Genomic DNA, 24,225 nt, shown 5'->3' on the forward strand with positions numbered 1-24,225 from the left:
TTTTCAACTGGTACATTTTTAAAGTGTAGCTCCAGTCAAAAAAACTATTTTTAAGCTTTTTGGAAAACATAGGGAAGGGTTATCACCCCTGTATAATTTGTTTTGTCGTCCATCTTTTTTCATCTCACTTGCTGTTGTCTCCTTCCGTTTGCAAGTAGGAGATGTTTGTAAGTTGGATGTTTGAAAGTAGGGGCCTGCCCTATATGCTCTGCAGAAATGGCAGAACAAGGTGTTGGTTTTGCCACAACATTGTAAGCCCTCAAAGTGACTCTTGGTGGGCGCTGGAGCGCCCTGCTGTGAACGATTATATCAAGAATTGTAATTGTAAAATTGACCTTTGGTGGTTGTGGTGCTGGTGCCACAACACTATAAGTCCTCACAGTTACTCTGGGTAGGCACAGGAACGGGCCCTCCTGTGAAATATTATATCAAGAATTGTAATTACATGTCCCTGTTAAACAGGGGCAGAAAAATTTGGCCTTAGGCACTGCTGCTGGTGCCACCACACTTGTTTATACTCTTGTTTGATTGCAGGAATTAGCCCTGCTGCAAAGCATTGCATCAAAAATTTTAATTAAACGCCCCTGTTAAACAGGGGCAGAAAAATTGGGCTGATGGCATCAACCAGAACCAGAAATGTTCTTCCAACATATCAGCGGAGGAGGAAGAGGATAGACAATCAACATAACAGGACAGTCACTCAGCATCAGCATAGGCAGTCTTGAAGGGATGTGGTATTTCAAAACAAATTATTCGGTTACATCAGCTTCAGGTGCTTGGTAGCTGTGGGTGATCCAAGACTGATTCATCTTGATGAAGGTCAGTCGATCAACTGATTCGGTGGACAAGCGCACCCTGTGATCGGTAACTAAGCCACCAGCAGCACTGAAGGTGCGTTCCGAAAGAACGCTGGATGCAGGACAGGCCAGTAGCTCAATTGCATACTGTGCAAGCTCTGGCCAGTGATCCATCCTCAAGATCCAGTAAGCCAGAGGTTTTTCGGTGGGAAAGGTGTCCAAGTCTGACCTTGCCCCTAGGTATTCCTGCACCATGTACATCAGACGCTGGCGATGGTTGCTGGAACCGATCATACCTTGGGGCTGTGGACTAAAAAATTGTCTGAAAGCATCAGTCAGACGGCCACCGTCTCCACCGCTCCTTCTGACCGATGCCTCCGTTGTCCAGGACCAGGAGTTTGTAACCCAGTCTCTGGGAACGCGTTGCACAGACCTTTCTGCAAGGCCTCCCGGAGATGTCTCATCCTCTGCTCCCTCTGCGATGGCAAGATAAGGTCGGCAACCTTACCCTTGTACCATGGATCAAGGAGAGTGGCCAGCCAGTAATGGTCCCTCTCCTTGATCCGAAGAATACGAGGATCCTTCCGCAGGCTTTGCAGGATCAGGGAGGCCATGCAGCGTAGGTTAGCTGAGGCATTCGGTCCGGAGTCCTCTGGGTCACTAAGGACAACATGATCCGCAGCTACCTCCTCCCAACCACGTACAAGTCCACGTGTTTCTTGGGACTGTAAATCATCCCTACAAGACTGCTGCTGCTGATGCTGAGTTCCAGCCTCCACCTCCATGCTGACACAATCATCCTCCTCCTCCTCTTCCTCCTCCTCATCCTCTTCCTGTGTGATGGGTGGCACAGCAGGAACACTGTCTGGATAAAGGGGGCCTTGAGAGGCAAGGAAGTCCTCCTCTTCCTGCCTCTGTTCTGCCTCAAGTGCCCTGTCCATTATTCCACGCAGCGTATGCTCCAAGAGGTGGACAAGAGGTACAGTGTCACTGATGCATGCACTGTCACTGCTCACCATCCTTGTGGCCTCCTCAAATGGTGACAGGACAGTGCATGCATCCCTGATCATGCCCCACTGGTGTGGTGAGAAAAAACCGAGCTCCCCTGACCCTGTCCTGGTGCCGTAGTCGCACAGGTACTCATTGATGGCCCTCTGCTGCATGTGCAGCCGCTGCAGCATGGCCAACATTGAGTTCCACCTGGTGGGCATGTCACATATAAGGCGGTTCTTGGCCAGGTTCAACTCCTTTTGGAGCTCAGCCAGCCGAGCACAGGCATTAAATGATCAGCGGAAATGCACACAGACTTTCCTGGCCTGCTTCAGGACATCCTGTAAGCCGGGGTACCTGCCCAAGAACCACTGCACCACCAGGTTAAGGACGTGAGCTACACAGGGCACATGGGTCAGTTGTCCCTGTCGGAGGGCGGAGACAAGGTTGGTGCCATTGTCGCAAACCACCATTCCTGGCTTAAGCTGGCGTGGCGTCAACCACCTCTCGGCCTGCCCCTGCAGAGCTGACAAAACATCCGCCCCAGTGTGGCTCCTGTCCCCCAAACAAACCAGCGCAAGCACGGCATGGCATCGTTTTGCTTGCGTACTTGCGTAGCCCCTGGAATGCCTACGGAGCACCGCTGGTTCTGAGCACAGAGCACTGGAAGAGGCCATGGAGGAAGAAGAAGAGGAGGGGGTGGAGGAGAGAGGTGTGTCAGAACCAATAGTAGCATTTTGGAGGCGTGGTGGCGGAACAACCTCCAACACTACTGCACCTTGTCCTGCATCCTTCCCAGCTGCCAGAAGAGTGACCCAATGGGCCGTGAAAGACAGGTAACGTCCCTGTCCATGCCTGCTGGACCATGAGTCAGCGGTAATATGCACCTTACCGCTGACTGCCCTGTCCAGCGAGGCAAGGACATTGCCTTCCACATGCCGGTAGAGAGCCGGAATCGCCTTCCGTGAGAAAAAGTGGCGTTTGGGGACCTGCCACTGAGGAACCGCACATTGTACAAACTCACGGAAGGGGGCCGAGTTTCCAACTGAAAAGGCAGCAGTTGAAGTGCTAGCAATTTAGCCAAGCTAGCATTAAACCGCTGGGCATGTGGATGGCTGGGAGTGAACTTCTTTCGCCGGTCCAGCAGCTGGGGCAGGGACATTTGCCTGCTATAATCGGACGTGGGTGTACTGCTAGCAGAGTGCCCGGAAGCACTTGGCTGTGACACACCTAATTCTACACCTTCATTCCTCTCAGAGCAGGTTTCAGAGAGGACTGAAGGTCTAGTGGGGTTGGAGATGCCAGCTGATGAGGAGCAAGGAGAGGTCCGCTTTGTTCTTTGGTGTGGGTCTTTGAGGTACGCTTGCCAACGAGCTGCATGGCAGGTCAACATATGTCTGGTCAAGCATGTGGTGCCCAAGTGGCTGATGTTTTGGCCACGCGAGATACGCTTGAGACATATGTTGCAAATAGCAGCGGTGCGATCTGATGCACTCGTCTCAAAAAAGGCCCACACCAAAGAACTTTTAGAATAACGCGCAGAGGCAGCGCCCTGCACAGGCGGAGCTCTGCGGTGTGATTCAGTCGGTGTGCTGCCCCTAAGCTGGCCCCCGGAGGGCATCCTGCCTCGTTGGACATGTGCCTCCTCCTCCTCCTCCTCTCTCCTACCAGGCACCCACGTGGAGTCAGTGCCCTCATCATCCCCTCCCTCTTCATCGCTGTAGCAAACCTGGCAATATGCTGCAGCTTGTGTAACATGACTGCCAGATTGCTGTCCTTCTTGAGCATCCCCTCTCTCTGCATTCACGCTACTGCCTTCCTCTAGCTGAGTGTCATCATCAGAGCCTACAAAACACCGGGCATCCTCCTGGAGCATGTACCCAACACTGTGCTCAAAGAGTTCAGGAGACTCCTCAGGAGGACGTGGTGGGTCTAGGGAAGGAGTCACTGATGATGACATTGAGATGAGGGAAGACGATGCGTTGGCAGCTGCTTTGCTAGTACCCTGAGACTGGGTGAGAGAGGATGAGGAGGATGAAGAGGGCTTGGTCATCCTCTCTACCAAGTCATTGGCATGTTGCGGTTCAACATGTCCAGCTGCCGAAAAGAAGGACAAGCGTGTCCCATGGCCACGTGCTGATGACAATGCACCGTGTCCACGACCAGCACTGTTGTCTCTAGACACAGAGCCTGCTTGCCCTCTTTTATTGGCTCGCGCCTGTCTGCCTCTCCTTGCTGGCCTTCCAGACATGGTAATGGCCTGAAGGGAGTTGGGTAAAACAGCAGTTGGGTAGTGTATATTGTGCTGGAGGCACACAACACGCACTAACTCCTGCAGATGCCTTTATTATAGAACACCAGAGATAAAGGGGTATACTGTAATGGAGTCACACAACACCCACTAAGCCCTGCAGATGGTTCTATTAGAGAACAGCAATAAAGGGTAGATACAGGTGTATATTGTGCTGGAGGCACACAACACCCACTAACTCCTGCAGATGCCTTTATTATAGAACACCAGAGATAAAGGGGTATACTGTAATTGAGTCACACAACACCCACTAAGCCCTGCAGATGGCTCTATTAGAGAACAGCAATAAAGGGTAGATACAGGTGTATATTGTGCTGGAGGCACAAAACACCCACTAACTCCTGCAGATGCCTTTATTATAGAACACCAGAGATAAAGGGGTATATACAGATGTATACTGTGCTGTGCTGGAGGCACACACAACTTCCAATAACTCCTGCAGATGGCAAGTGGGCTCAAATAGAGAAGAGCTATGTAGGTGGATTTGGCAGTGTGTACTGGGTACAGAGCACGCAGACAGCACGCACAAGCTCCTAACACTACTGACTGAAAGCTCTATTATAAAAGATAGATCACTAGCTATATAGGTGAGGTGAATATAGCGGTGTATACTGCGGTCAGGGCACGCAGACAACAACCACTACAGAAGAGCACGATCGAAATTCGGCCGATAACGATCGGTGTATACTGTGTTGAAGGTACACAGAACACCCACTAACTGCTTCAGACGCCAACACACTACACAAGGCCGCCTCGCTGGCGGCCTTATATAGTGTGGGGCGTGTACTACACAGCCTGAGCTATGATTGGCCACAGGCATCCTGCCTGTGGCCAATCATGGCTCTCCTCGCTGCTGGCGCTGTGATTGGCCAAGCATGCGGGGTCACAGTGCATGCTTGGCCAATCATGAGCCAGCAATGCACTGCGATGACGCAGTGCATTGTGGGCCATGAGCGGCACACGAATTTGGCGCGAACGGCCCATAACGTTCGGAATTCGCCGAACGGGCGTACAGCCGATGTTCAAGTCGAACGTATGTTCGACTCGAACACGAAGCTCATCCCTAGTGTACATACGTGCACATACATGTTAGAGTCAATTTAGACAGGGACCAATAACCCTATTAGCATGTCTTTGGTGTGTGGGAGGAAACCAGAGTACCTGTAAGATGCACAGGGAGAACATGCAAACTCCATTATATACAACGTGTCACTTGTTCATCTGATGTCCAATGTCTATTATATTGTTGCTCTTTTATGGGACAATACAGTGAAAGATCAACATTACTATGTCAGGACTAATTTTTAAAAATAGAGCAAAGAGAGCCATATTGTATAAAGCTGTGATATGGCTTCATCTTTCAAACAAAACAAGCTATTCAGGTAATTTAGGAAACCCTTCTATCTGCTCCAGTTTTCCTAAAACAATCCATTCCATAAAATGTCATTCTTAAGGTGCCGTCCTTTTTCTTTTTGTACTTAAATAACATAAAAAGTTAGATTTGTATAGTGTAATGTATTTTGCTATGTATTCTAGTGATGGATTAGAAACTTCCAAGGGTTACAGCAAGGTCTGTGGACTGGAGTTACTGAAAGAGGTCATTGGAAGTATCATGAAGTGAAAGGAATGTAGGCCACAAATCCCGTGGGTTTCTGTAGCTGCTCTAACAATGCAAAAGTCTTCAAACTGTTGAAATGTAGGATTTTAGGTTGAAGAATTGTTGACAAGGTGTGCGTGGGCAGTGTGTGTGTGTTTTTTTTAATACATCAAAGGTAATTGGTTTTTTAATATATGTGGGTATGTGAATTGGTACAAAAACATACTATACTGTGTAAAAGTTTTAGGCAGGGGTGAAGAAATGCTGTAAAGCAAGAATGCTTTCAAAAGCATACATTTTAATTGTTTATATTTATCAATTGGCATAATGCAAAGGGAGCAAACTGAAGAAAAATCTAAATCAAATCAATATTTGGTGTGACTACCCTTTGGCTTTAATTCTTACACTTGCACACTGCACATTTGCACAAAGTCAGAGATTTTGCATGATAAGAGTCAGGTGTATGATTAACCAATTATACCAAGCAGGTGCTAATTATCATAAATTTCATATGGGGGAAGGGGCACGTGAGTTGCAAGAATTTTTTTTGCGGGCAATGGCTGGTGTTGGTGCTTCAATCATCACGGCACCATGGTTGATATGTCAGGGTGATTGAAGCGCATCATTTCTATTGTTACATTGTAATATATAAGGAGGTGGTTCAACTCACCGTAATGCAGAATCAGTGGGAGCCCTGGGTATGTCAGTTGCCACATCTCCTGCCAACAGATGCAGCTTGTCACTAGCCCCTGTCGCCTGGCATCAGATATGGATTGTTAATTGCCACTGTCACCTGTCACCAGATGCGGATTGCTACTTGCCCCTGTCGCCTGCCACTCGATGTGGATTATCACTTGTTACTGTCGCCTGCCACCAGATGTGGATTGTCACTTTCCATCGTCACCTGCCACCAGATGTGGCTTGCCACTTGCCATTGTCACCTACCACCAGATGTGGATTGTCACTTGCCACCGTATGCCTGACACCAGATGTGGATTGTCACTTACCCCCTGTCACCTGCCACCTGATGTGGATTGTCACTTGCCATGTCACCTGCCACCATTTGCAAATTTTCACCTGCCATCATTGCAGCATGATGTCTTGCTGCTCCCCGCCACACCTCCGACATTGAAGATGCCATCTCTGCTCATCCGCCTGCTCATTTCTCTCATCCGCCTGCCCAGCTCTCTCATGCAGCCCGCCCACGTGCTGCACCTGGCTGCAGAGAGGCCATGGCCTTCTGGTTAGGCAGGGAGCCCTGCGGTAAGAGACACTGGGCTATGAGCCCCAGATTCGGGGCTATAGCCCCAATAGCCACCCCTAGCGATGCCACTGGTAACAGTCAAACTTTATTACTAAAGTGAGGTTGTGGAAACATTTTAATGTCACAAGTCATAAACCATGGCAAGGCTGAGCAGAGCAACAAGACACAAGGTACTTATACTGCATCAGCAATGTCTCTCCAAGGCAAAGATATCAAAGCAGACTGGAGTTCCAAGATGTATAGTTTAAGCTCTTTTGAAGAAGCATAAAACGGGCAATGTTAAGAACCGTAGACGAATTGGTCAGCCAAGTAAACTTGTTAGAGCAGATGAAAGACACATCATACCCTGCCCTTAAGGAGCTTACAATCTAACTCCCTAACTCACATTCATGCATAATTATACTAGGGACTACCAGCATGTTTTTGAGTGTGGGAGGAAACCAGAGTACCCAGAGGAAACCCACGCAAGCACAGGAAGAACATGCAAACTCTAAGCAGGTAGTGTTGTGGTTGAGGTTTAAACCAGTGACCATATTGCAGTTTACCAATTATTAAATGTGGTGGCTGCATTGTTTTTATTTTTTATTTTTTCCTTTATATTCATCTGTAGATCTGACCAAAACACACTTCCTGTCCTGGGTGTCTCCTCTCCACTCCACTGGAGGAGCAATGGAGACACAGGTGGACTAAAGCATTGTCAGTCTGGGGAGAGGGTAAGACTAGTAAGGCTCTTGGACCAGATAGCTTACACCCAAATAATAATTAATTGTTTCTAATTTTTTAGAGACCCTTTAAAAACTGCCTTGGGAACAATTAATTGGCAAAACCAAATATTGTAACTATATTTAAAAATAAAGCAACATTTTCATCTAGCAACTTCATATCTATTTGTTTAAAGACCAACTCAAGGCTAACAAAAAATATGTAATCTAGCCCCCCCCCATCCTTTCATGTATATGCAGAAATAAAGAGTAAGGCCGCGTACACACGGGCGGACTATCCGTCCAACTAAGTCCGTCAGACAATCCGACAGACAGTCCGTCCTACTTTTGAATGAACGGACTTGACCACACAGGACGAACAGACAGTCCGCTGAAAGCTTGCGCGATGACGTGTACAGCACGTACGACGGGACTAGAAATACGACGTCCAATACACTGCAATGCAACCTTCGGCCATGTAAATCCTTTCTGAGCATGCGCCATACTTAGTCCGTCCAACTTGCCTACTCACGAGCGGACTGTCCGCTGAAACCAAGTTTGGACGGACAATATTACGGAAATTCCGAAAGACTTAGTCCGCCAGACTGTCCGCTGAAAAAGTCCGCTGAAGCCCACACACGAGCGGATTGTCCGCTGAAACACGTTTCAGCGGACCAAGTCCGTCAGACAGTCCGCCCGTGTGTACGCGGCCTTACTAGATCTACTGATTACTAACAATACAGACCTGATCACGGATGTGAAAATACGGGGCAATTTAAGAAACAACGATCGCAGGTCAATTGGCTTCAGTATAAATCATACAAATAGGAAAGATAAGAGAAATAAAAAGAAACTGAATTTCAAAATAGGCCAACTTCCCTAAACTATGAACCTTGCTAGAAGGCATAAATTGGGATAAAATCTTAAGAACAAAGCACGGAGGAGAGATGGGTTTGTTTTAAGAGCATATTAAATAAGGGCATTAGCCAATGAATCCCATTGGGTAATAAATTGAAAAGAGCGAACAAAAGTCCTGGATGGCTTATCTCCAATGTAAAAATGCATATAAAATCAAAAGAGAAGGCCTTCAAAAAATACAAGGTTGAGGGATCAACATTAGCATTCAGACTTTATAAAGAATGCAACAAGAAATGTAAGGGTGCAATTAGGGCGGCTAAGATAGAACATGAAGAACACATAGCAGATGAGAGCAAAAAAAATCCCAAGAAAGTCCCAAGAAAATCTAAAGTATGTAAACAGTAAAAAAGGGAGGACAGACCATACTGGCCCCATAAAGAATGAGGAAAGACAACTGGTTACAAAGGACGGGGAGATGGCAAAGGTATTGAATTTATTCTTCCCCTCAGTCTTCATGAGGGATTCGGGGGCCTTCAGTAACCAAAACTGCAGTGGTTATCTTTGTGGCACATCAAAGGAAGCACCCTCATGGCTAACAGAGGACAAAATTAGAATTAGACCTGGGAAACTTAACGTTAATAATTCACTGGGACCAGATGGCGTGCACCCGAGTGTGTTTAGGGAACTCAAGTAATTGTCAGACCATAATTCCTAATTTTTACTGACAGTCTACTGACTGGAATGGTACCAGCGGATTGGAGAAAAGCCAATGTAGCACCAATATTTAAAAAGGACCCAAAATACATCCCTGGAAATTACAGACCAGTTAGCATAACATCAATAGTATGTAGGCTCTTGGAGGAGATGACAAGGGACTATATACAAGATTTTAGTAATGAAAACGGTATCATTAGCAGTAATCAGCATGGATTCATTAAGAATCATTCTTGCCAAACCAAACTTTTAACCTTCTATAAGCAGAAGAGATGCCATCTACATAAAGGAAGGCCCGTAGACGTGGTGTATCTGAATTTTGCAAAAGCATTTGACACAGTTCCCCATGAACGTTTACTGTACAAAATAAGGTCCGTTGGCATGGACCATAGGGTGAGTACATGGATTGAAAACTGGCTACAACGGCGAGTTCAGAGAGTGATGATAAATGGGGAGTACTCAGAATGGTCAGGGCTTGGGTAGGGGGGTCCCCCACGGTTCTGTGTTGGGACCAATCCTATTTATTTTGTTCATAAACGACCTGGGGTAAACAGTTCAATCTCTGTATTTGCAGATTATACTAAGATAAGCAGGGCAATAAATTCTCCGCAGGACGTGGAAACCTTGCAAGAAGATCTGAACAAATTAATTAGGGCAACTACATGTCAAATGAGGTTTAATGTAGAAAAATGTTAAATAATGTTCTGGGGGAATCTGGGTGGAAAAGGACCTGGGGGTCCTATTAGATGATAGGCTCAGCAATGGTATGCAATGCCAAGCTAACAGAATATTGGCATACATTAAAAAAGGGATTAACTCCAGGGATAAAGTAATAATTCTCCCACTCTACAAGACTCTAGTCTTGCCGCGCTTGGAGTATGCTGTCCACTTCTGGGCACCAGTCCTTAGGAAGGATGTACTGGAAAAGGAGCGAGTACAAAGAAGGACAACAAAGCTAATAAAGGGTCTGGAGGATATTAGTTATGAAGAAAGGTTGCGAGCAATGAACTTATTCTCTCTAGAGAAGAGATGCTTGAAAAGAGATATGATTTCAATTTACAAATACCGTTATGGTTACCCCACAATAGGGATACAACTTTTTTGCAGAAGGGACATGTGGCCACACATTAAAATGAGAAGAAAAGAGGTTAACCTTAAACTTTGTAGAGGGTTCTTTACTGTAAGAGTGGCAAGGATGTGGAATTCTCTTCCACAGGCGGTGGACAAGACTGGGAACAAGACAACATTTAAAAATCAATGTAAGTGAATGAGAGCCGTCTTAATGCACGCTACTGAAGTCGCTCCGACTTCAAAAGAAGTTCCTGTACTACTTCAATCCGACTTGTAGGCGACTTGTACCCATTGATTTCAATGGAGGTCGCCTCCAAGTCGGATCTCTGTCTATACGGAGGCGACTTTGACAGAATTATTAGCTCTGAAGGGGGAACTCCACGCCAAATTTACGAAAAAAAATTGGCGTGGGTTCCCCCTCTGAGAGCATACCAGGCCCTTAGGTCTGGTATGGATTCCAAGGGGAACCCCCTACGCCGAAAAAACGGCGTGGGGCTCCCCCCAGATCCACACCAGACCCTTATCCGAGCACGCTACCCGGCCGGCCAGGAAAGGGGGTGGGGACAAGCGGGCGCGCCCCCCCCCTGAGCCGTACCAGGCCGCGTGCCCTCAACATGGGGGGTGCCTTGGGGGAGGGGGGCGTGCGGCCCCCCCACCCCAAAGCACCTTGTCCCCATGTTGATGAGGACAAGGGCCTCTTCCCGACAACCCTGGCCATTGGTTGTCGGGGTCTGCGGGCGGGGGGCTTATCGGAATCCGGGAGCCCCCTTTAATAAGGGGGCCCCCGGATACCGGCCCCCCACCCTATGTGAATGAGTATGGGGTACAATGTACCCCTACCCATTCACCTGTGAAAAAAGTTAAAAAAAAACACAACACAGGGTTAAAATAGTTTATTGCACAGCTCCGGGGGTCTTCCGTCTTCGGGGGTCTTCTCGCCGGACTCCTCCGCTATCTTCTGCTAGCTCTTTTGCTAGCGGAGGAGCCCGGCTTTCTTCCTCGCCGCCGGCCTCTTCTTCCGACTTTGGGGGTCTTGTCCCCCTCTTCGGTTCTTCTGCCGGGCCTCCGCTTCTTCTTATAGCTCTTTTACAGGTGGTGGCCCGGTCTTCTGTCATCGCCGCCACCGCCGCCTTCTGTTCTTCTTCTTCTTCTTCTTCTCTTGGAGATGTTGACTCGACGTTCTCTCAGGCCGCAATGCCAGGGACGCGCTGCGCGGCGACTTATATAGGGACAAGGTGACAGTCCCAGCATCCTCCGGGACTGTGACATCGTAAGGGGGCGGGTCACCATGTGACATCAACCCATGTGACATCAACTGATGACCTCGCCCCTTGTCCCTATATAAGTCGCCGCGCAGCGCGTCGAGTCAACATCTCCAAGAGAAGAAGAAGAACGGAAGGCAGCGGTGGCAGCGACAACAGAAGACCGGGCCACCGCCTGTAAAAGAGCTATAAGAAGAAGCGGTGGCCCGGCAGAAGAACCGAAGAGGGGGACAAGACCCCCGAAGTCGGAAGAAGAGGCCGGCGGCGAGGAAGAAAGCCGGGCTCCTCCGCTAGCAAAAGAGCTAGCAGAAGATAGCGGAGGAGTCCGGCGAGAAGACCCCCGAAGACGGAAGACCCCCGGAGCTGTGCAATAAACAATTTTAACCCTGTGTTGTGTTTTTTTTTTACTTTTTTCACAGGTGAATGGGTAGGGGTACATTGTACCCCATACTCATTCACATAGGGTGGGGGGCCGGTATCCGGGGGCCCCCTTATTAAAGGGGCTCCCGGATTCCGATAAGCCCCCCGCCCGCAGACCCCGACAACCAATGGTCAGGGTTGTCGGGAAGAGGCCCTTGTCCTTATCAACATGGGGACAAGGTGCTTTGGGGTGGGGGGGCACCCCCCATGTTGAGGGCACGCGGCCTGGTATGGCTCAGGAGGGGGGGGTGGGGGCCCGCTCGTCCCCACCCCCTTTCCTGGCCGGCCGGGTACCGTGCTCGGATAAGGGTCTGGTGTGGATCTGGGGGGACCCCCATGCCGTTTTTTCGGCGTAGGGGGTTCCCCTTGGAATCCATACCAGACCTAAGGGCCTGGTATGCTCTCGGAGGGGGAACCCACGCCAAATTTTTTTCATAAATTTGGTGTGGAGTTCCCCCTTTAGAGCTTATTCTCTGATTGGCCACGGCAAAAGTCGCCTGGCCTGGGGCGACTTGAGTTGCGTTGTAAGTCGCCCCAGGTCGTGTTCACGTCGTCTCCAAGTTGCCTCACAAAGTCGTCCTGAAGTCGTGTCGCCCCTGTGTGAACCGAGCCTTAGTATTATACTCACAAATGTATCATAACAACAGCAGCATTAGGTCCGTGATGAGACATTACACATAATAGACCAAATGTCCAACAGTGCAGTGGGCTAATGCGTTTTGAGGACTTGCTTCTTCCTCAGAGCCAACCAAGCTCTGAGGAAGAGGCAAGTCCTGTGTGCCCTGTATTCTATTTCTGTGATTTAAGGTAATTATTACTCTCACTATTACACCTCCCCTGACTAAGCGCGAAATATAGCCTGCATATATATGTATGAAGAGACAGCCATATTTCTTTTTTTGAAGCTGGATAGAGTTTTCCCATTTTTTACTATTTTAGGGAACATATTTGAGGGGTTGTTAAGACACGGCATTAAAAAGTATGTGCTAAAAAATAATATTATAAGTCATAGCCAGCATAGATTTCTGAAAGACAGATGTTATCGTATACGAAGAAACGTTGACAGATGGTTGGCTCAGGATGTAGTATATTAGGGTTAGCTAAAGCATTTGGCACACTTCCTCACAGTCACGTCATGTATACATAAAGGTCTATGGGTTTTAAAAATCACTTTGTAAATAGAGTTGTGATTATTAATTTGTACTCTGAATTATAGTAGCTTGCTTCTGAAACAATTACTTTTTTAACCTGTCTATACATACAATTTGGGATTACAAGTATAATTTCTGAATTTGCATTTACAGATGATACAAAGCTATGCAGAAGAACGATGCAAAAAATATGCAGCGCAGTGGAATACAGTCCCTGCAAGACGATTTTAATTTACAAGCTGAAATGGAATGACTGGTTGATTGAGCAGCTAGAAGATTGGCTAAATGTGAAGTTATGCACTTGGGGACTAAAAAAAACCATGCAATCAGTGATATTTTGGATTTGTGCTGCCCTAGGCAAGACTAAAAATTGGCGCTCCCCCCATTTAAATCTGTCCCACCCCAGCAGCTTTAAAATTGTGCACGCCCGTGCAAAGGCAAACAATGTACATTTTACCATGCATAGGCAACACTTTAAAAGCCTTTATAGGTTACCACTTTAGATTTACAGAGGAGGTCCTGGTACTAGAATTACTATCCATGATCTGATGTGCGCGGTCATATCTCACATGTGTGGGACGACCGCTGTTTGCGTGTTTGTTCGGGACTGACAGCCACATTGGCATTCGCGTACGAGCATGGGAGGATTCATTAATTATTATTATTTTTTTACACTGTTGCTTTTTTTTATCACTTTTATTGTTGTCACAAGGAATGTAAAAATCCTTGTGACAGCAATAACCATTGACAGGTACTCTTTATGGAGAGATACTCTTTATGGAAGACCCTCCTCTGCACTTAAAATCATTCAAAACACCAAGATCTGTGTTTTTGAATGCTTTAGATTTTTAAAACTGGCTGTGAAATGGCATCAAAGTGATGTCATGTCATCGCTACTGGCTAACTGTTAGAAACATTCGAGCAAAGTCGATCCCAGATTTGCTTGGCTGTCCAGCCAGCCGGTGGAAATCCCGGCTGGTCGTTCAGGTCTCCCAGTAGGACGGGAGGGCCTGGGTTACCCTACACTTATTACATGCCTGATGAAGGGGTCCTGCATGACTCCAAAATGTTCTGTGATGTGATCATGCTTCAATAAAAAATAGCTTGGAGACTATTTGTTGATCTGCGTTGTGCTGGCAAATATCCTCATTTTGGCATTCAGACACAGAGCCATGGCTTGGCCCCACGCCCTCCGTCTTCTAATTGGCTCGCTGATTGTGATTGCAAGCATCGGGGGCTAATGGCTCTCACTTCTGTCTTAGCCAATGAGGAAGGAGAGTCTCTGGAGAGCCAACGCTTTCGTGCACATCACTGGATCTAGATGGGGCACATGTAAGTATTAGCAGGGCTGCTGCACACAGAAGTTTTTTTTTTACCTTCATGCATTCGATGCATGAGGATAAAAAACCTTGAGCCTTTAGAACCACTTTAAAATGATTTGCCCCAGCATTCTAACTGCTATATTTGCAGGAGAGCTTGCTCTGTTAAAAAACAACATACTTATTGGCTGAATCACCAGGTTAAAATAAAGAAAAGAAACCCTACAGAAGAAAACAAATGCAGCCATCATATCTAAGAATTGGTAAGCTGCAATATAATAAATGTTTGGTTTTGGGTTTAATACTCCTTTAACCAACAGTAGGTTTGGAGTTCTGAGAATACAAGGGATTCCTTTAACTGAACCCGGCAGATGTTTGTCTTTTTTCAAACTAACTATATAACTGTCATCTTACTTTTGGATTTTTTTTCCTGTCTGTTTTTACCACCATCTCCCCCTCCTTCTCTTCAGCTGTTCGGTTTTTGGGTCCCTATTCCAATTATACCGAGCGTTATGTGCCTTCAATGCCTTCAATTATACAATCTAATTATACAGCACAATTACAGAGAAATGGTATAGTTTTAATTACACAATGCCTAATAAAAAGGCATTTCATTAAATGGACTGGCAGTACTTAGCGGTGCCGAGCTGAAGGGCAGTTGTGTAGATTCAGCTATAAATAGTTAAAGAAAGTGTCTGTTTCCTGCTTAGTCAGATGTGTTGAATGTACTGTAAGAGTCACTCCAGGAATGAGCATTTAAAGGGCGTCTGTTTATAATCATGAGCAAGCACTTGCATTATTTTATTGCATTTTATGTAAGGACTTGCTTTACAAACGGGACAAAACTGTTCATTGTTTAGACTGAGCTACCTTGTACTGGATGAAATATAACAATGCTTTGATTGAAAACCAGAAGAAAAGTTGAGCTGCTGTCCATAGTAACTAGAAGAAACTGTACCTGAAATGTTAATTGTAACCGTCATCTTCTGCTTGATATACATGACTTTGTTATGCTATGTTTATGTGTTATTATTTATATTGAACATTAGGCAAATTAGTAAATTGCCCCCTCCTTGGTGACCTTAGATAACATAAGCACTAAATTAAATGCAACCCAATGTTTTTTATACTGTATGCTGTTAAGGTGGACCTGTCAGCTGCTTTGACCTTTTGATATTTAAAATCCTGCTTAAAGATGAGCTCCAGTCTCCCCAGAAAAAAAATGTAATTCAGCAGCTACAAACACTGTTGCTGCTGACTTTTAATATAAGGACACTTACCTGTCCAGGGATCCAGCAATGTCCTCCCCTGAGCTGATTCTTCATTTGGCTTCGGGTGCAGGCGCCGACCTCTTAGGTAAGGGAAACTGTCAGTGAAGCCTTCCAGCTTCACAGCTGGTTTCCTACTGTGCATGCGCAAGCCACGCTGTGCTTTGTGAATGGTCTCATAGTTTTTTGGGATTGGTGATGTTTCCCAGAAGGCTGCAGGGGGAAGGTGAGGGGGACAAACTTCCGCACAGATCCCAGCAGCAATCCAACTGGAAGTGGGAGAGGATACCTGTCAAAAACAGGTACTTACTCCCCCCTCCCTTTCAAAAAGTGCCAAATATGACAATGGAGGGGGGGGGGGGAGATGCAAACAAGTGGAACTTTCCCTTTTGGGTGAAGTTCTGCTTTAAGAGAAATGGGTGCCTTTTTTTATCTTTATTAGACATAAAACTTATTTTTTGTGCCTCTTTGATTCTTGTTTCAATTTGTTATTTAAGGGTAGATGCAGAAGTTACTAACATTAAATTATTTGCATATTCCTAACAAGCACGTAAGCTTGAAAACAAATTCTCACTGATCTCTGTTGCTGCAGGCACTGTGAAGAAATTCATCCTCAAACATCATAGCAAAACCAGTTTTGCTGCATGCTAGTGCCAAGTCCTCAATATTGCCCCATCAGGTGGTGAGCCAACCAGGGTCCAGTATCAGATATAGTAGCTAGGGATCAAGCAGAAGCATAGTCAGTAAACAAACCAAAGGTCGGTAACAAGTGGTTGCAAGTTGGGATTAAAGGGGTTGTAAAGGCTCATGTTTTTTCACCTTAATGAATCCTATGCATTAAGGTGAAAAAACACCTGGCAGTCACCGCTCCCCTAGCCCCCCCTGTTTTACTTACCTGAGCCCCTTAATCTTCTTCAGCCAGGATGCGCCGTCCTTCTCTCAACAGAGACCTGGCTTTGATTGGATAGATTGATAGCAGCGCAGCCATTGGCTCCCGCTGCTGTCAATCAAATCCAATGACTCAGGCCCCGAGGGGCGGGGCTGAGTCATACATTCAGCTTCTATGGATGCCGAATGAATGACTCGGGAGCATGCCCACAAGGTAACCCAATCGGGAGAGTGGTTCTCTTATCTAATGGGGGCAGAAGCCGCAAGAGCCGTCAAGGGACCCCAGAAGAGGATGTTCGGGCCACTCTGTGCAAAATGAGCTGCACAGTGTCGTAAGTATGACATGTTTGTTATTAAAAAACAAAAAAAAAACAAGCTTTAGTATCACTTTAAGTAGAAGTATAGTCAAGGAACAAGTCAAAGATCTGCAGCAATTGGTAGAGAAGATATAGACAGCAGCAAGAGTGAAAGGAGCAAGATACTGGCTGGAGAGGAGCACAATAATCTGGCAACAGAAAGTGCAGTGCAGAGACATGACTTAAATCAGGAAGTTCATAGGAGAAGCAAAGAGTTCAAGGTTCATCGCAAACCGAGTACAAGGCAAGATTGTCCAAGGAATCAGACAGGATGCTGCCCTACATTTCAGGTGTCACAGCTAGAAGAGTTGCAGCAAGAAACTGCAAAGGTCACAGGTTTATATCTGGACCCTGACACCTGAGGTTGTATCTTGCAACTTTCATCCAAACTAACTTAGTTTTTGAATTCCCCTTGGTAAAACTACATGGGCATAATAATATCATAAACCAGAAAAAATTATGGAGCCAGAGCTGAATTCCCTTTTTAACCGCCAAGAGAAATCTGGAGGGCACCTGTAAGCCCAGTATACAACACATCACAGCTTTCTCAAAAGCGAGCTGCAACATACAAAACTCCAATAGCTTGAGTCCAGAACAATGCCTGCAGCTGTAAGCGAAGCAAAGGGGAAGACCGACATGACTGGGGGCTTGCAGAAGAGAAGGTGATTCATGTTAAATTTATTTTAAAGTAGAACTTTAGGTTTTGTGGACAGGCAACATTTTTAATGCAGAAGATAAATGCTTTGTCTCTTCTGCATTCAAGCGTCTTACCTGCCTGTCCACCCCTGTACAGTAAGCTGTGCAAGCAGAGCTCACTGCACAAATTTGGCAATACTGAATTTGAAGGAACTCCCACGCATGCATGAGAGTGATGTCATCTCCGCCCGGCCAATGACAGCGGCCGGTGATCAGGACTTGAAAGCATGGTTCCCCGATGATGTCAACAGCTGGTGGGGAGTTTTGGGGATGGCGCATTGCCAAATTCCAGGTGGGTATAGTTCAGATTTAAGTAAAGAAAAAGGACACTTACCTGACTTGAGACATTAGAATCACAGGGGGGTGGGTTTGGGTGGTTGGGAGGAGATGGGTTCCTACAGAAGATCAGTTGAAGCTTAACCAGCTCTGGTCAAGTTTCTAATGCCCTCCCTCCAGTGGGCTGTCTCCTTTTGTTTCCTCCCTGTTTATCACTATTTTTGGTTCTGTAAAGATGGTTTTGTGATATTGCACCTACATTTTGTCTGTGGTATATTTGCCTGAGATAACTATTATAGCAACAAGCAGTGGTCTCTTGGTCTTTGAAGGCAGTTCTGGTTAAAATCTTTGGAGAATGGTGGGTTGGACACATCTAAGATATGGTGACCCTGGCCAAAAATTAGGCTATGTTGGTAATGATAACATAGTGGTGATGTCTGGGGTAGTATGAGGGTAATTGTCTCAGAAGTGGTCTAACAGGGGCCTTAATAGGAATTTTTGTTGAAGATGCAGCCACTTTTTGGATCATAAGTACCTTGAAAGACCTTGAGGCAGGAGATCAGTTTTCATACATACCTTGTTTTGTGTTTTCTATTTTTTAATTAATGTCTGTTTTTTTGTTTCGTTTTTACAAAAAAAAAAATACTGCTATGGCCATTAGACTCCAAAAAAAAGTCTGTCGTCTTGTAAATTTTGGAAGGGCTGGGGATAACATCTGGCAATTTTGGGGTATGAGAAAAGGTTTTAAGCCTCAATGTCTACAGTCCCTCATGGAGTCATAGAACTTGCAACATACACTATATTGCGTTAGCCCACCCTTTGCAGCTATAACAGCTTCAACTGTTCTGCAAAGGCTGTCCACAAGGTTTAGAAGTGTGTCTATGGGAATGTTTGCCCATTCTTCCAGAAGCGCATTTGTGAGATCAGGCACTGGCTTGTAGTCTCCACTCTAATTCATCCCAAAGGTGTTCTATCCAGTTGAGGTCAGAACTCTGTGCAGCCCAGTCAAGTTCCTCCATCCCAAACTCACTCATCCATCTCGCTCGCTTTGTGCACTGGTCCAAATCATTTGGTGGAGGGGGGATTATGGTGTGGGGTTATGTTTAAGGACTTGGGCATGGCCCCTTAGTTCCAGTGAAGGGAACTTTTAGGGCGTCAGCATACCAAGACATTTCGGACAATTTCATGCTCCCAACTTTGGGGGAACAGTTTGGGGATGGCCCCTTTCTGTTCCAAAATGACTGCACACCACTGCACAAAGCAAGGGCCATAAAAACATGGAGTCCTAACCTCAACCCTAAAGAACACCTTTGGAAATAATTAGAGTGGAGACTGCAAGCCAGGCCTTCTCGTTCACATCAGTGCCTGACCTCAAAAATGCTTTTTTCGAAGAATGGTCAAACATTCCCATAGACACACTCCTAAACCTTGTGGACAGCCTTCCCAGAAGAGTTGAAGCTGTTATAGCTGCAAAGGGTGGGCCAACTCAATATTGAACCCTACAGACTAAGACTTACATGCCATTAAGGTTCATGTGCATGTAAAGGAAGGCATACCAATACTTTTGACAATATAGTGTATATTGGGACATCAGGATCAGCACGCCAAAAACACTGTGGAACAATTAAAATGAAAAAAAAAAAATATCTAAATTAAAAGATTTGTATATTATAAAACTGCTAAGCTTGGCATATTACATGTAATCTAGCATATGTGATCTGTCTCAGGTGTGCATATTATTTCAAATCTAATATGCCAAGATAAGCAAAGCTCACCAGAAAATCTATTCCTGCTAAACAGTCATATGTATAATTCCTTATAATATAACTGTGCCCCAGTACTAAATTATGTGATCATCACGTTGGAGTCTATTGAGGAGAATCTTCTTTTCTCAGCTGTATTAAAAGCCTCCGGTTTCTATTTATACAGAAATGACTTTCCAAGGAAAACCCAATGGATTTACAAGATGTTCAACTTTTTTTTTATTATTATTACATGCTGTTAAGGATACTCTGGCTTTTTATCTCTTTACTTTTTTTTTTTTTTGTAGTTCTGTTTTTTTCTCCTGAACTTTCTGGTTCATGACAATGTTTATATAAGTTGGACAATCTGAAACAGTGACAAGTGAAATGTATTACGCGTTGTGATCCCAGTAAACTCTATAAGCAATTCATTTTCAGCCATTTTTCAAATTGAAGAAATGGTCAGAATAAGATTCCTACTCACAGTTTCTCCAGGGAGTTCAGCCCAAAAAAAGCTCTGTTCCTTACCAGCGATATCTTGTTATTGCTCAGAATCCTGTAAATATAAAACAAGAAACTCTTGGTAAATTAAAACTGCTGCATTCTATAAATTGTTTTTTTTTCCATTTCATATTCATATTGATCTACACATTTCCCAATGTTTCACATTTTTGAATTGGAAGAGTTGTAACCCCTTTATACCTAAGGGTAAAACAAATTTTAATGCCTAAGCTCAAACTTTCAATTTTGACATGTGTTAGTAAAGCGGTACAGATTCACCACAACTACTTTGTGCATCCAAGTGGATTATACCTTGTTTCTTTTTAGGACAAATTGGGCTTTAATTTCATAGTAAATAGTTATGGATATATATATATATATATATATATATATATATATATATATTTTTTTTTTTTTTTTTTATTTAGCTGTATATTTCTTGTTACTTCCATAAACTACCACCAAAGAACAACCCAAAATTAATTCTCCTGCTCTTAATGACTGTAACGATAGCACATACACTATATTACCAAAAGTTGTCACGTACCTAGTTGTGAGCCCGGAATGCAGAAGGAGACCTCTCTTGCGTCCCCGACTCACGGCCCCTGATGATGGTGACAGGAGGCTCGGGAGTCAAAGGTAGCACGAGTGCCTGGCAGGATCAACAGCCGGTGGATGGATCTGGCTGACTTCAGGAACTGTAGCTGGACAAGCAGGCCCTGGTGACAGCAGACAGGAACCAGTAGACAGCAGGAGACCAACAGGAACAGGTGGATCACTCAGGGGCAGGCACACAGAAGAGTCAGGCAAGCCGGGTCAAACCAGACAGTCAGTACAGGAACAGATGCAGCAGGCAGAGGCAGGAACGTGGAACAAGCCGGGTCGATAACGGATGAGCACGGATGGACCAGAGGATGAGACAGGTGCAGAGTCGTAGACAAGCCGGAGGTCAGAGGCAGGCAGAAGGCAGGGAAGGTCGCAGGTCAGGCCGGGTCAATACACAAACAGATCAGAATCCGGATAATAGTCTCAGGAACTCTGTAGATCAAGCAGCAAGATCAGAAGGGAGAACTGGGTTTAAATAGCCCGCCTGGCGCCGGTAACCGTGCGCGCGCGCGCACGCGAACGCGCGCACGCGAACGCGCGCACCCGCGCGATCGCGAACGCGCACAGCCGCGCGACCGTGGACGCGCGCACAAGGCACCCGCAGGCGTGCACAGACAGGCGACGGACCACTGTCCCCAGCCAGCCTTTCCTGACATTGCCCCCTCCCAAGGGGCAGCCTCCGGATGCCCAACCGGGCCATTTTCTCAGGATGGGATCTCTTGAAGGCCTGTATCAGATGCTTGGCATGTATGTTGCTTTCAGGCTCCCATGAGTTTTCCTCGGAACCGTACCCCTTCCATTTAATGAGAAATTGGACACAGTTATTCCTCTTCCTGCAATCCATTATTGCCTCCACTTCGAACTCCTCTTCACCATTGACCATGATAGGAGGAGGAGGATCTGTGGCTCGTCCTGGGAAAGGGTTAGAGATGGCGGGTTTCAGGAGAGAAACATGAAAAACGGGGTGTACCCGAAGTGTTTCTGGCAGTTCCAGTTCGTAGGCCACCTCATTGATTCTCCTCTTGACTGAGAAGGGACCCAGAAACTTAGGTCCCAATTTCTTTGAAGGGCAAGCGAGTCGGAGATTAACTGTAGACAGCCAAACTTGGTCTCCAGGTTTCAGAATCAGTTCCCCCCGTCTGTTTTTATCAAAAGTCTCTTTGTTTAGTGCTTGTGCTCTGGTCATGGTTTCCTGCAACAGTTTATTGTTGATACTGAAAAAATCCACAGTCTTGAGAACGGCTGGCACAGAACATTCAGGAACAGAGTTAGGTAGAAATGATGGGTGGAAACCATAATTGGCAAAAAACGGGGTCTGCTTGATGGTAGAATGGATGGAATTATTATAAGCGAACTCAGCTAGTGGCAACAGAGAGAACCAGTCATCCTGGGAAAAGGAAGAAAAGCAGCGTAGATACTGCTCAAGAGTCTGGTTAGTTCTCTCTGTCTGCCCATTTGTCTGAGGGTGGTATGCAGAAGAAAAAGATAGCTCGATGCCAAGGGAACTGCATAGTGCTCTCCAGAAACGAGAGGTAAACTGCACCCCCCTATCTGATATGATGTTGGCTGGAACTCCATGAAGCCTGATGACTTCCCTGATAAAGACTTGTGCAGTTTCCGGTGCTGATGGTGTTCCCTTCAAGGGGATGAAGTGTGCCATCTTGGACAGCCGATCCACTACCACAAAGATGGCTGTATGGCCTTCTGAAGGGGGAAGTTCAACAATAAAGTCCATGGAGATTAACTTCCAGGGTCTCTCTGGAGCAGGTAGAGGTTTGAGCAGGCCCCAAGCCCTGGCCTTATTACCCTTGCTGCGATTACAGATGGAACAAGACTCCACATATCTTTTGCAGTCCTTTGCAACTTGCGGCCACCAGAATGTTCGTTGCACGAGGTCAGACGTCTTGGAGACACCGAAGTGGCCGGCTAGTACATGGTCATGGCAGAGCCCGAGTATGGTGGCCCGAAGATTTTCTGGAATGAAGATTTTGTCCTCAAGCCAGAACAGACCGTCTTTCGCAAGCAGCCTTGCTACTGCAGGAGGGGGGTCTTCACTGGAAGCTTGCTTAATCCGGCTTAACAGATCTTCCTGAAGAAGGAGAAAGTTTTCCGCCGACAGAATAGTATCCGGAGAGGTAGGTACTTTGGGATCATTGAACATGCGGGACAATGCGTCCGGTTTGGTATTTTTTGAACCTGGTCTGTAGGTGACATGGAAGGCAAACCTGGAAAAGAACAGCGCCCACCTGGCTTGACGTGGCTTCAACCTTCTAGCAGATTTCAGGTACTCCAGGTTTTTGTGATCCGTATAGATCAAGATCGGGTGAGCTGCTCCTTCCAGAAGGTACCGCCACTCCTCCAAAGCCGCTTTTATTGCTAATAGTTCTCTGTCTCCCACATCATAATTTCTTTCAGGAGCAGAAAGCTTGCGTGAAAAGAAGCCAACAGGGAACAGAAGAGACTTGGGGCCTTGTCGTTGTGAGAGTACTGCCCCAACGGCGACTTCGGATGCATCAACCTCCAGAACAAACGGAAGAGCCGGGTCAGGGTGTTTCAGTATGGAAGCAGAGGTAAAAAGTTTCTTAAGGGTGTCAAAAGCAGTTTGAGCTTCAGAAGTCCAATGAAATCGAACTCCCTGCTTAGTCAGCTGGGTAATAGGTGAGATGATGGCTGAGAATCCTTTAATAAATTTCCGATAAAAGTTCGAAAAGCCCACAAACCGCTGAACACCCTTTTTATCCACAGGAGCAGGCCACTGAAGGATAGCGGAAATTTTTTGAGGGTCCATTTTAATGCCCTCAACAGAAATGATTAGTCCCAGAAACTGTATACTCTGTTGTTCAAATTCACACTTCTCAGGTTTTGCATAAAGGCCATGCTGACGGAGACGATCTAACACACACTTGACATGTTGACGATGGCTACTGATGGAGGCAGAAAAGATCAAAATGTCATCCAGGTAGATGATGACGAATAGGTCCAGGAAGTCTCTAAAGATGTCATTTATAAAATGCTGGAAGGTGGCGGGGGCGTTGCAGAGCCCAAACGGCATAACTAGATATTCGAAATGTCCGAATCGGGTGCGAAAAGCTGTCTTCCATTCGTCACCTTCTCTTATGCGGACCAGATTATAGGCCCCCCGTAGGTCTAATTTAGTAAAAATGACTGCTGCCCCCAGTCTCTGGAAAAGTTCTGGCACCAAAGGAAGAGGGTATCGGTTTTTAATGGTCACTTTGTTTAGTTCCCGATAATCGACACATGGCCGAAGGGTATGGTCCTTTTTTTCCACAAAGAAAATGCCAGCTCCTGCAGGGGATGTGGAAGAGCGGATGAATCCTTTCTTAAGATTTTCATCAATATAGTCCTTGAGTGCTGCCAGTTCCAGTTCAGTTAAAGGAAAATTCTTCCAAATGGTACTTCAGCCCCAGGGAGGAGCT

The 24,225-nt window shown here is 46.1% G+C and overlaps 1 protein-coding gene across 1 annotated transcript in view; it reads right to left on the reverse strand.

Moving 5' to 3' along the window:
- Positions 1–24,225, reverse strand: part of ADGRA1 (adhesion G protein-coupled receptor A1) — a 1,280,537-nt gene that overhangs the window by 1,156,424 nt on the left and 99,888 nt on the right. The window contains exon 2 of the mRNA XM_077455240.1: positions 20,166–20,237. Coding sequence (XP_077311366.1) covers positions 20,166–20,237 — 72 coding nt within the window. The remainder of the gene's footprint in view (positions 1–20,165; positions 20,238–24,225) is intronic.

This window comes from Lithobates pipiens, unplaced genomic scaffold (assembly GCF_037356315.1).
Source record: "Lithobates pipiens isolate NorthernLeopardFrog02 unplaced genomic scaffold, aLitPip1_a1.2 Scaffold_25, whole genome shotgun sequence".
NCBI classification, from domain to species: domain Eukaryota; kingdom Metazoa; phylum Chordata; class Amphibia; order Anura; family Ranidae; genus Lithobates; species Lithobates pipiens.